The sequence below is a fragment of the Lepidothrix coronata genome, unplaced genomic scaffold (assembly GCF_001604755.1).
Source record: "Lepidothrix coronata isolate B3197 unplaced genomic scaffold, Lepidothrix_coronata-1.0 Scaffold55, whole genome shotgun sequence".
NCBI classification, from domain to species: domain Eukaryota; kingdom Metazoa; phylum Chordata; class Aves; order Passeriformes; family Pipridae; genus Lepidothrix; species Lepidothrix coronata.
In genome coordinates this window covers 2,984,138-2,997,083 of record NW_016690235.1, presented here as the reverse complement: position 1 = coordinate 2,997,083, position 12,946 = coordinate 2,984,138, and the positions used below count along the sequence as shown (strand labels likewise).

Below are 12,946 nucleotides of genomic sequence, written 5' to 3'. Positions count from 1 at the left end.
CTCAGCTCAAAATCACATTTGCTCGTGTCTTGTACTACAACTTCCTGGTAGCTCTTAACATTGCTTTTTATCCCTGTTCATGAAGTAGTCAATCAATCACTTCTAGAATGCTTTGGATATAAACCCGAATTTTAAGTGCCACCACACTGTGCTTAATCTTACCTTGAATTCTCTGTGGACAGGTCTGTGCCCTGCCTGGAATGTGGAGGGAATAACTGCATGCCAGTTCTTTCTGTGTTATTCCTCTCCCCTGGAGAGTGGGATTTATCACTTGAATATGGTCTGCCTCCATCAGAGGTTCAACCTTTCTTTGTCTCCAGAGAGAGATACACTCACCTCTGATGGTAAAAAAGACTTGTTACGTTTTACACCAAAAAGGTTCAAGTGCTCAGGTCCTAGTGTAAATTTGGAAAAGTGGTGACTGTTGCAACCAAAAGGAAATGCCTCTGGGAAGGGCGATGGCTGTAAGATCAGTCAATTTCACTGAGTCAAAAGCCATGTTACTGAACTGCCAAGGGCTACAGGCTGCATCAGTATGTGCCACACCCGAAATGCTCTTCCTTCTCACCTTTGAGTTATTCTGTCAACTTCAAAATTCTTGCTCATGAATGTAATGTGAATCAACAGTAATTCAGCTAATGAAAGTGCTGATTAAATAAATCTTTACAATCTATTGATTTCTATTGTCTGAATATAATTATGTTGTTCTCGGTCTCTGGGTTTTATTCTTATTTTTGTTCTGCAATACTTCTTTCAGTGTGCATTTTTTTAATTTACCTTTTAAAAAGCTTACATCCTCCTGTAGACAGCAGAGGGAGCTGTATCATTTACTTATGTGAGCCTTTGGCTCTTTGGATCTTCTCTATTTACTCTTTTTTCACTTCATCTGAGCTAGAAAGATTCTTGTGCCTTAAAATTTCTTTAAAAGGCTCTGGCACAGTGGCAGTCACAGTTAGTTTGAAAAACTATTGCAGATTAGGAATAGGTTACCTTTCCCAGGTTTTTCATTTAGAGTTAACCATGCCAACTATTACCAGAAGTTCTACACTCTGCGTTATTTTAACGAAAAATATTGCATTTTGAAACTATGTCTTTAGAATTTACACAAAAACCTTGCAATGAGAAACATGTTTGAAAGAGTTATATCTTACAGTCAAGCAAGAATAAAGGTGAGATCTGAAAGCTGTGTTTAGCCTTATGCTTGTAGGTAAAATCTCAGGATGTGTGTTACAATAAGACTCTTCAGTAGGAGAAAGCTTCTTTTCAATTTTTTTTTTTATAGGATCTATTACAAATTACAGCACCCTTTCCCCCAGGCTACACTCAGCAGAGTTTAAGGGCGAGGAGTTATGTGGGAGCAAAGCTGTTTAGTCCTTCCGCAGCTCCATTTGTAAGACTAAAGAATAATGGTATTATTTTAAGTCAGTGTCCTCTTTCCTCCAGTGTAGAATTTATGGTCTTCTCAGACGAGCTGCCTTCTCATTGCCTCTGGCTACCTGAAGACAGCTCTCAGTGTGATGGTGTCACTGTATCCCACCTTTGAAAGCGTATCCCAGTTCTCACAATTAAGAAGAGCAGCCATAAAGACCAGGATAACCTCCGGAGAAGCAGCGCTGTTTCCACTATGAAAGTCATTTTGCTTGTCTTTTTAGCATTCATAACTAGGAAATGTATTTTGCCTGATGTTATGTTCTAATCAAAACTTTATTCTGGTACGAATTATTATAGAGCTTACATTTTGCTAGATATCAAAAAATTTAAAAAAAAAATAAAGGCAGAAGATACTTCTTTCTCTCATTATTTTTTAGTCAAATCAAGTTTTTCCTCAGAGAGCTCAGTAAGACCATTCTCTTCCACCATTTTAGCACTACAATTTGGCTTGTTCTGCTTGCGTGCAGGTGCAGAAGCACATGGGAGGCAAAAGTATGTAGAACTTGTCCAGAATCTCCAGCAACCACACAGCATAAAGTGAGAACATAACCATCCAACACTCTCAGCTGTTTCTCTGGCTGGCTCTGACTCAGATTCACTGTTTCACAAGGGGAAGAGGAAAAAAAAAAAATTGGTTCACAACAAAAACTTGTTGATTTCCTAACCATTGCGACTATTATCTTACACTCCAGACCCAAGAGTGGAACCTCATTTTCGAAGTATATATAAATTTTTATGCTGATTGAGGGATATTTTGCTTGGTGTGCTGTACCATGAAGGCTGCAGGTTAGAGTGATATGGGAGCTTGATGCAGGAGAAGGTTCCTGAATGTCCTGCATGTACAGAGTTGTTGGAAATGGGATGTATTTAGAAACACAATGCCCTATGACTCTTGAGTTCTTAATTAAACAGTGGTAACGTTCTAAAAAAAGGGAATAGTATTGCTTTATAATTTAATAAATTGCTTTTAGTCACTTGTTGCAGGAAACATGTTTTGCAGTCTGTCAAATCATCAGCACATACAGGTTTTTTTTTTAAAAAAAAAGGCACATTTGACTCAGAAGTTATTAACTACTCATTTTCTGGATTATTCCAAAGTAGCACTACCTGGAGATGATATGGAATAGGAGAAGAAAGAAGATGATGAGAATGAAAAAAACACTAATGTCCCAACTTTGCTTCTCTAGATTGGAGCCTGTCTGTAGTGCATTCCTTGCCTATATAAGCAAACATGGTGGCAGAATTTTAAACTAACAGCAGAGACAAATAGGGACTCAGTTATCACAGTCCTCAGTGTAAGAGAATATCATTCCACCCAAAATGGTATTTGCTTCTGAAACTTGACTAATTTCCAAGTCTGTTGCCAAGGCTAGCAATAAAATCTTTGTCAGGCAACCTCCTGCCTGAAAGTGATCCACTTCATACTGTTGCCAGAGGAGACCCCTTAGGGATTTCTTCCTCTCTAGACTCTATGCAGCCCATTACAACAAATAAACAGGCAAGGAAAAAGTTCCCATCACCAAGTGATCCACAGAGACCTCGAAAGCTCTAATATTCTTCTTAGCATGGATGGATCTGTCAAAATGGGTGGTTATTATTGGTTATTCAGGGAATGCAATATAGGGCTGTGTAACACTGACTGCCAGTTACCCAAAAATGTTGATTGTGGGAGTGCAGGGACCCCTGCTGCTGAGAGCAGAGCTGCAGTGTGCAGAAAGGTATCATGAGGAGCAAGGTGTCAAGAATGGCCTTGGTTTGTGTGTGTCCCTTCCAGAGGCATGCAGTTACAATCTAAAGCTTCTAGTGAAGTGGCCAATTCTGTATTTCCTTGGCTACAGCCCTGAGGAAAGAGAGCATGGCCACTTTTCCAGGTAGATCGAACACTATACTCTCAGACTGAAGGGAGAATTCTTCTGCTTGGTTTCCTAATTCAAACTGGGTTTAATGATGTTTGTTTTTCTCCTCAGATGATTTTGGCCTCTGTGCTCACCTCACTCCTGAGCAGAGCAAACGGAGCTTGTTGGTCGGGACTCTTCACTGGGTGACACCAGAATATGCAACAAAAGATGTATATGGCCCCGAAGTGGACATCTGGTCACTTGGCATTGTGGGAATAGAATGGTGGAAGGAGAACCTCCTTACTTTAAGGAAACCCATTTCATGGTAAGGTGGAAAAACCCTCAAACACCAGTGTCTTTCTAGTCTGTCCTATGTTCTGTCTCCCACTAGACAAAATCCAAATCATGCCAGCTTGAACTAGTTCCACGAAGGTCCGCTTCTAAAAATGTCCCTGGAGCACATCATCTTTTGCTGTAGCTTTGGTTCCATCAATAGGAGAACCTCAGAAGTGACATGTAGCTAGTTGAGAAATGTGCCATTTTGGCCTTAAGCAGTGCTTGAAATTTCTTGTGTGCTTTTTGAACTCTCTTTGAGCTGTCTCTGAATGATACGAATTTTTCAGTAGCAAAAAGCTCCCATTTTTGATGGGACTTGCCCATTTTGGACTGATGGTTTCCTACCACCACCACCTACTAAGTTGTCCCACATTCTGTTTAAACTGGGGTTTTTTTGCTTTCTTCATATCCACTACAGCCAGTTGTCTACAGCTCACAGATGTGCCCAGAGAAGCTCCCAGGGATGCATCACAGGCCCGAAATGCTTGTTTGAGATGTCATAGCACTGCAGCAGCAGGGTGTTGTGTGTGCAGTAGGTTTGTTCCTTGGCTTTTCCCACTTTTTTTTCCCTGATTCAACCTAAATTTTCATTGCAGAAAGGAGGGAATTAGCTACTATACCTTTCATACGGTGGTAACAAATGTAAAGGTAATTTCACATACTTCACTCCATAAGTGTAAAGGTCCAAACAATCCCAGCTTTGGGGGCAGAAACTGGAATCTTTATTGAACAGGCAAAATGCTATTTAAGGGTTTCGGGGCAGAACATACTGATGAGGAGGCTGGGTTATGCCAACTAGAGGACTACCCAATTGATTAGCATTTCCAGTAACAAGGATTACATATGGGGGAAAAATAATTAACTTTTCCTGTATCCAGGATTACATCTGGGGGGAAGAGGATTGATATTTCCAGTAACCAGGATTACACTGCGGGGAGGATGGTTAACATTTCCAGAAACAAGGATTACGAGGGAGGGGAGAAAACAAAGGGGCTTCTGCGTGGACTGATAGCATCATCACAAAGTCTTTCCATATCCTGCTGCAAGAGATAGGACAATCCACATGGCTGAATAACAGTGGGTCATGTCTGGTCCTTAGATGATGGAATTTCCCTCAGCCCCTGTTGCCCAAGGCTTGCTGCTTAAGCCCATCAAGCTCCTTCCTGATGACAGCTGAGTTTTGGCCCTTACACGTAGGGATTGGGATCTAAATCACTAGAAATGCTACAAGTAGCAATTATGCACTCCTGATGGAGATCCTGGTGATATACCACAGTCTACTGTGGGTATTGAATGTACTGAGTAACTCGGTTTGTGGCTATGTGAAGTACAGATATAATATGGTTGGCTGTAAAGACTGGAGAAAATTGCATGCAAACGGATTTTCGATAAACAGGGTGTACTGTGAAATCATTAGGACTCCTTTTTAAAATTATCTAAACCTTTTTTGAACTCTGTTCCTAGTACAATTCACAGAGCATTTCTGGACGCAGGAGGAGCACGTGCAGCATGAAGTACGCCCCAGGAAACACTCATCCTTCACACACACCCAGGCTTCTGTGGCCATACACACCACACATCAGAAAGAGAATTTGATACTCACCTTTATTTTGGTGCTTCTTATAAAATCCATCACTGGCATGATCTTTTTCCCAGTGTTTTCCCAAAATGCTTCTGTTTCTTCTCCCGTGATAGGACTGAAATGTGGTTTCTGGTCTAGGAGGGGAAATCACAAAATCGCAGGCTGTGTTTATTCACATCCATTTTACAAAGAGTTTTTATCAGGATGATGGGTAAACTGGAGAAGGAGTGAAGAGTATATACGGGAGAGCTTTGTGAGCAGTCAGTGCTGATGGAACAAAGAAATAGGTCATGAGAAACCCCCCTCCCCTCTTCATTTAACAAGGGTCATGGTGATCACTCCTGAGCTATCTCAGCTGTTAAGCAAGTGCGTGTACCTGGAAAGACTGGCAGTTCTTAAATTAAAGACTTTCCATGACTTTTCCAATATCTTTATTTCTGAGGCCCAAAGTCAATAAATACTGCTCGTCAGGCAGAGATTCATCCCTCTCTGGCAACAGGTGAATTCCATGAGGATCTGGAATAGGGAAAGAAAAATAATTTCCACTATCACATTTCTTTTCAGTTGTAAGAGAAGTTACTTTTTTGGAGGTAAGAGGGGGAAAAAAAAAAAAAGGAAGTACAAGGAGTGAAATGTACTCCACAAAGCTTGCAAAAACAAAAGTGATTGAACCAACCCATGCAGCTCCAAACAGGTTTTGAACTTCCAGTCCTCTATGGTGTCCAGTCAGGTTTTGAATATCTCTAAGGCTGGAGACTCTAAAATTTCTGGGAAACCTCTTCAATATCTTGACCACCTGTTTTCTAGATTTCCATTTATGCCCACTGCTTCTCATCCTGCCACTGGATCCTGCTCAGAAGACTCTACTTCCATCTGCCTTGCTTCTTTCCATCAGGTATTTATGCATTTTGATGAAAGGTATATAATAGTCAACATTTTGTATTTCAGTTTCAGCAAATGCCTGACCATTATATTTTGGTTAGCAGAGAGGGGCACAGTTTGACTTTGAAGTTGTGTCAGGTACAGACTGTCCTCAGAGAAGTAAGAATTAAATATCCCTGCCACTTAAGGCCAGATGTGTGCTTCCTTTTGGGTAATTGAGGACTGGGACAAGTACAGCAATTGAGCAGATTAGCTAAAGTCAGACATCCCCGAGGGTAGTTATACCTCACTTTTCATCCAGAAAAAGGAGGGTTCTGATGTGTTATGCTGTGGAAAGCAGAATTTACAACCTGCTAATGGTTAAGCTGAAAACCGTTTTATACCACCTACCCTCATAAATCGGGCTTTGCAGCACTGGATAACAGATGGTAAGATCTAGTTCTTTAACCTGGGGTACCCAGTGCATGCTTCAAGCGTAGAAGCAATTTGTATATTTGAGACTGCAACAGAACTAATGGATGTTTCTAATAGTTTCTATTACTTCTAATGTACTTCTGTGATGTGTAGACTGAATAGAGACATCTCAAGCTGTGTATTTGAGCTACTGATTTTTTTTGTGTTTTTTTTTAAATAGTAATTAAAAACATATTACATCAGATTAGAAAGTTAATGCATGCAACAATGTTAAATGAAGAATGCTTGTAAGGGTACTTCAATGCCCTTCAGGTAAATTTACAGTGAGACTTGAGCACTTAAAATGCAGATATTATTAAAACCCATTGAGTTGATGAATGACTCTGATTCTTTACTTATGTGACATATTGGTCCGTATGAAAATTTGCCACAGAAGAGGAAGTTCACATCAAGCGACAGAATAGTCAGTTGTGTCTGCTTGTTAGAATTGTGTGAGACAAGAAGCTGTTTGGACCTGTGAAAAATTCTGTACATAAAGTGGAGCAGTTCCAGCAGAAGTTGTTAGCGGCTTTGCCTGGAAGTCCAGAAAACGCCCATTGGAAATCTGTTCTTATTCACCTCACTGATCTGTAGGGACCCAGTTGGACTGCAAAAGGCAATGCCCATGCTTCAAAAAACCCTGGCCAAGTAGTCTTTTATGAAAAATATATATTTGAATTTGTTTCCCTTTTTTGTTTTGGAGTTGTCCCTTGGTCCACTGAATCTGTGCACTCTGTAAATGTAAAAGAAGAGTTCAGACCCTAGGTTCCAAGGCAGAGTTGGTTTATTTCAGCTTGGGCTGGATGCCACTGGAGTGGGACCCAGAACAGAGAAATCCCTGGGCCTTTAGACCCTTACAGTCTGTGCACAGGATCTTCATACACTCTTCATGTGCCCTGTACATGCCTCTTGGTCCAGTGGTGATTTATGGTTGAGGGTCTTCTTATACCTGACTGGATTCTTTCTCCATGTCCATGTGCCATTAGCTGCTCTTATGGCAGCTAATGCTCTTATGCCTTCATCTTGAGGCAGCCTTGGGGGACTCCAGGGTCTCAACCCTTATCTGAAGATAACCAGTCTTTCTCTGTTTCCTCCCCTGCTTAGTAATTCCTGCTAACGAACAGAGTTCATTTAAAGTTCACCTACACTAAGTTTTGAGCAGGGCCCACTCGTGCTAAACTGTAAGCAAGTTACAATTAAACTTAAACCTACACAATTAATATCTAATATTCTATAAGTAAACTTACTTTAATCCCCAACAATATACTCCTAGTTTACGCCTAGCACCAGTGCAAGTTCTGCCTATCTCATGGCCACACAAGTCATCTCAGCACCCTTGTTTGTTGGCTTATACACTTTTAATAAGGGTCTTGGTGCTTCTATTTGAGTCAGCCTGGTGTATGTTGGTAATGTTTATACTCTGCTGTAATAAACCTATATTGTAACCAATCAAAAACCCGTCCACAAAGTAAGTATCATAAGGGGAAATCTTTTACTCCCTCAAGCATCTTTCTTCAAGTCTTAGGGGATGACCTGACCCACACATCTGGGAGGTCACTGTGGTCCGATGGTCAGTTATGAGCTGGTGAGTCACAAGGGGATGAGGGGATGATATGTGCAAAACATGAGGTTAGCTGATGTGTGAAATTTGGATAGGATAAGTCCACCGAATCCCTCTTGGTTGACTTGACATCAGAAGCTCAGGACAATCAAGCCTCTGTTTGTGTCACCTAAGGATGAAGGACCTTTGTGACGGGTCAAATATCACTGTTCTGAAGTATTTTCGTGTGATATTTTTAAGAGGCCATACCATACTGCAGACTGCATAAGGGAGTAAAATAAGCAAAAGTAAGTAAGCCCTGCTTGTATATAGTAGGTAGTAATTTATAATTATGCAGTGAAATTATTACATGAAATACAAATTGAATGTCTCAGATGTAAAAATATGGTTGGCAATATGTAGTATGTTCCTCAGTCCTATTCTTTGTGTTAGTTGCTGCACGGCTGCCTCTGATGGCATTAAACAATTCAAAACATATGTATATTTTCCATATGGGCAAAAACTGACCATCAAACTGGGCAATGAAAGAGCAATAGCATGCCTTGTATCGTACAGGTGTGAATAGAATTTTTGAAGTAGATCATTTCTACTAGCTGACTTTTACATTCCAACAGGAGTCTCTCTTAATTATCCTTGGTGAGCACACTGTACTACAACTTTCATCGTTGCACTGATCTTAGCATTTTTGTTTGAAACACAATGAAATGAAATGGAATACTGCAATAAGTTACCACTTTGCTACCAGTAGCTCTTGGAAAATATAAAAAAAACCCCCAAGATGGCAATACCTAATGCATTACAATATGTATGTAGACACTATATCTACATAACTAGGAAAAAAGAAAACCCTGCATATGAAACAGAAGATTTCATGACTTCAGTCTATTCCTGATCTGAACAGTATATACACTTCTACAGCCTATGAAGGCAGAGGTTACTGTGTGATATACACATACATAACTGTAGTAAAACAGTATTGATGTATTATATACAGTTAGAGCTATACACAGTTCTACACAGCACATCACATTTTGGGCTCCAGCAGATTGAATTTTGGTTTTCTTCAATACATCATTGATGAATGAAGATTTGTCCCCTCTTAAGCAGCTTCTTCAGCGGAGCAATCAATGCCTGCATAAGTAAACTTCTCATATAGGGTAGTATTCACATATGTCTGGGAAGGAAATAAAGAGAAAAAGTGTGATGCAAGGTACATTACCTCAAGAAACCTCAATAATATTGAAATTATTCAATAATTATTTTCTATGAATTCATTCTTACTTTCCTTTCTTCTAGCATCCTGTTCAGTGACACCAATATCTGAGCAAATGATGGTCTTTCGTATGGTTTCTCTCTCCAGCACTGCCTCATTAAGTCATACCTTTAAAAATCAAACATCGACATTTGATAGTTTAGATATATAGATTAAAACTGCAAATTCATGCTTATTGAAAGATTGTGCACATTCCATTTTTCAGAGGAAAATGGATTTATACATAGCTGAAGTTGCATTTTCCACAGCTGGTCACTGTCTGAAAAGAATTTTATCATACTCGGAAATAGCAAAAAGGCTCTCTTTGAGTTAAAGCCCAGTCATGTTGTGTAAAGAACAGAGTATCTGGTAGGAGCTGAGGCAGGAACTTACACTTCGTCGTCACAGTTGAGAGGCTTTTCCAGTCTGTACCCTTGAGGCAGTTTTTCATATAGTTCTGCACATGTCATTCCACAGTATGGTGTTCCACCTAAGGCAAAGTTTAACCATTGTCATAAACAGAAGGGGGTTTTAACAAAAAAAAAAAGTTTAATTTCATAGTAGAAATGGAAAAGTATGACTGCCATAGCAACAGGTAAATTCGTCCAATGTTAGGGAATATTTTGCAGCTACATTTTTGTTGTTAATGCTTCCATACTGCTTGATACACAGTATTGAAGAGAAAAATAGAACTAAGTATCAGATTTTATCATCTGTGGGCCCTGTCTAATTTTCTCTACAAATCTGAGAGCCTGCATCTGATTGTATTTGAACTGTTTTTCCAGTAGCCTTCGTGTCAATAGGCAAGTCATTCCTTGATTAGTATTGTGTAAATAGGATCAGGTATGGACTCATGGAGCTATTACTGTCAAGCTGGTTTTGCTCCTTTCTGCAGGTGTTTGGTAGTTTGGACTTGATTTCCCACACTGCAGTGTGTTAGTTCCCATCCATATCTAGTGCAAACCCATTTACTAAGGAAAGCTGAAAACAAATTAGAAATGCAGAGTTCTTGATTAGTCCAGTATGCAATGTGCACCTCAGTGAGTGTGTACCTTTCGGCCAGCAGACTGTGGGACACATGTCCAGGGCAAATCATAAAGGAGATGTAAAACAACGACATTGAATGGTTTGAGGCTGTACCACAATTGTTATGAATAGAGGTGTGTGCAGAAATCAACTCTAAATTTTATTTGAAGATCAATGTTCAAAAATTTTCTTCAATTATATTTGGAGTAGGAGATTACTACTCCTCCGCCCCGCGAGGTCATTAAAATGTAAGTCTTGACTTAAAACTCAGAAAGGCTGAGGAAAAGCCACCAATCAAACTCAAAACATATTGGATTAAGTCTATATATCACGTGACATGCTAAAGTTTATATTTAGGTATGGTTTGGGTTTTATAGTGCAATGAAAACACAGACATTATGGCTCTTTCTCATTTAAAATGGAAAATTGCATTTCCAAGAATACTGAAGTGAAATAAAATTTAGTAGAATGAAACAGAAAAAAAATTAAACTTTGTGAAGCAATATTTTTTAAAAGACTGAGTGAATGGAGCTGCCTTGGCTTGGATTGTTTATTTTTTCAGTACAAAACTCAGATACTTACCTAAACTAACAATTTCCCATAACAGGACACCATATGACCATCTGCAACAGAGGGATATTATGAAATGCAACAAGAATGCAACAAGATTTAGTATTTTTAAGTGGTAGATAGTTTTGCTAGTATTCAAGGAACATGGAGAAGTGTGATACGTTCTTCTATATTTTTTATAAAGTTTTGTATAATGATAGTGTGCACAGAATCAGAAAGCAGGAAAATTATCAAAATTAATCCACTCGAAGTCAACCAGAGAACTTTGTTAGATTGTGAGCTCTCAGCAAATATTTTATTTACAGAATTGCTTTGCCAGATATAATTTTCAATTTACTAACTAAAATATCAAGTTCCTCTGGGTCTCCCAAAGATTCATAAGGTTTCTGATTTCAAATGAGAAATGTAGCTCAAGTAGTGGTCCAAATCCAAGTAGCTTGTGAATATACAACTTGGTCAGACACTGATGAAGAAATAAAAGGAACTTTTTAGTTGTGAGTTTTAATTTTTTTGCTTTCTTTTGCTCACTCAGGCTGACATGACCAGTGAGTGTTTTGAGTTAACAGTGACTATCAAACTTTCCTTGATATTGAAAAATATTTATTTTAAAAATGCCACTTGAACATATACTTACACATCACTATTTGTGGTGTAAACACTGTAATTCAAAGATTCAATTGCCATCCATCGCACTGGAAGCCGTCCCTGGAAATTATTTCATGAAAGTTTATTTGCTGGTGGTTGAAACAGCAATACTGCAATTTGTATGCCAACAATTGTTCTGTGTTACCTTAATGAAAACTGACTTCATGCAAGTAAACTTTATCAAGTAGATAAACGTATTCAAGCTGTGCATTTTTATGGAAGAAATTCTTTACTGTGAGGGTGGTGAGGCGCTGGCACAGGTTGCCTGGAGAAGCTGTGGATGCCCATCCCTAGAAGTGTTCAAAGCTAGGTTGGATGGGACTCTGAGTAATGTGGTGTGGTGGAAAATGTCCCTGTTCACAGCAGGGAGGTTAGAACTATGTGAAGTTTAAAGTCCCTTCCAAACACAAGCCATTCCATGATTTTATTATTTGCTTCCCAAAGGGAGAGTTCACACTTAAGTTAACAAAAAAATTACGCAACCAGCATCAAGACAAAATGTAAATAATACCTAAGTGATGTCTTATGATGCATGCCTCTGACTAATCCTGTTGCCTTGACAGCACAGTCCTGTTTCTGGTCTATAACTACATGATACTTATTACACATCTCCGTCTTTTGAAGTGTTAGCTCTGGGCAGCTGTTTTTTCAGCTCACAGATCCTGGCATACCCACTGTCTTGCTGGTTACTCTCTTGCTAACTTTGGCCTTTCTCAATAGAATTAAACCAGCTTGCCTCAGCTATCTTACTGTCATCCATATTCACAAAAATAATTTTTAAATTACGTTTTATATTATAATCATGGTAAAGAATTTATTTGCAAGTAACACATGCATATTAATAAACATGATATATATATATTTTACATTTTAGTGAATAATATTTAAATAATCAGCCCTGTAATACCTATAAGTTTGCATTTTTGTTTATATGAAAACACAAAGTAGGGAACAAGAAAACAAAAGACCTTACCATGGTCTTCTTAACATAAACTTCTTGACCTCTTGATAAGCCAAAGTCAGCTATTTTTGCAACATAATTTTCTCCCACCAAGATGTTTCTTGCTGCCAAATCTCGGTGAATAAACTAAAATAAATACCAAAAAAAAAAAATCACCTCCATATCAGTGAGCTTTACATGTTTTACTTTACCGCTATATTGAAAATGGCAAACATTCAGAGTAAGAACGTAAAATGAATTACCATGGTATGTCACTACCAAGAACATTTTAAATTTTATCTGAAGATGAAAGCAATTAACTACTATGTTGTTTGTAAGTTTTAATGCCTCTTTCATGATTCCCCATGACATAGTATCTGATAGGATTAAGTGAAGACAAGAAAATAAATCTCATCTGGTGGGTGCTATA

The 12,946-nt window shown here is 38.8% G+C and overlaps 1 protein-coding gene across 1 annotated transcript in view; it reads right to left on the bottom strand.

The window, feature by feature from the left end:
* Positions 1-7,288: 7,288 nt before the first annotated feature.
* The window catches only part of TEK (TEK receptor tyrosine kinase), a 37,178-nt gene continuing 31,520 nt past the window's right edge, over positions 7,289-12,946 (bottom strand). Inside the window, exons 18-23 of the mRNA XM_017816463.1 lie at positions 12,550-12,663; positions 11,566-11,636; positions 10,944-10,984; positions 9,729-9,825; positions 9,365-9,464; positions 7,289-9,257 (exon numbers count right to left, since the gene is read on the bottom strand). Coding sequence (XP_017671952.1) covers positions 9,183-9,257; positions 9,365-9,464; positions 9,729-9,825; positions 10,944-10,984; positions 11,566-11,636; positions 12,550-12,663 — 498 coding nt within the window. The 3' untranslated portion in view covers positions 7,289-9,182. The remainder of the gene's footprint in view (positions 9,258-9,364; positions 9,465-9,728; positions 9,826-10,943; positions 10,985-11,565; positions 11,637-12,549; positions 12,664-12,946) is intronic.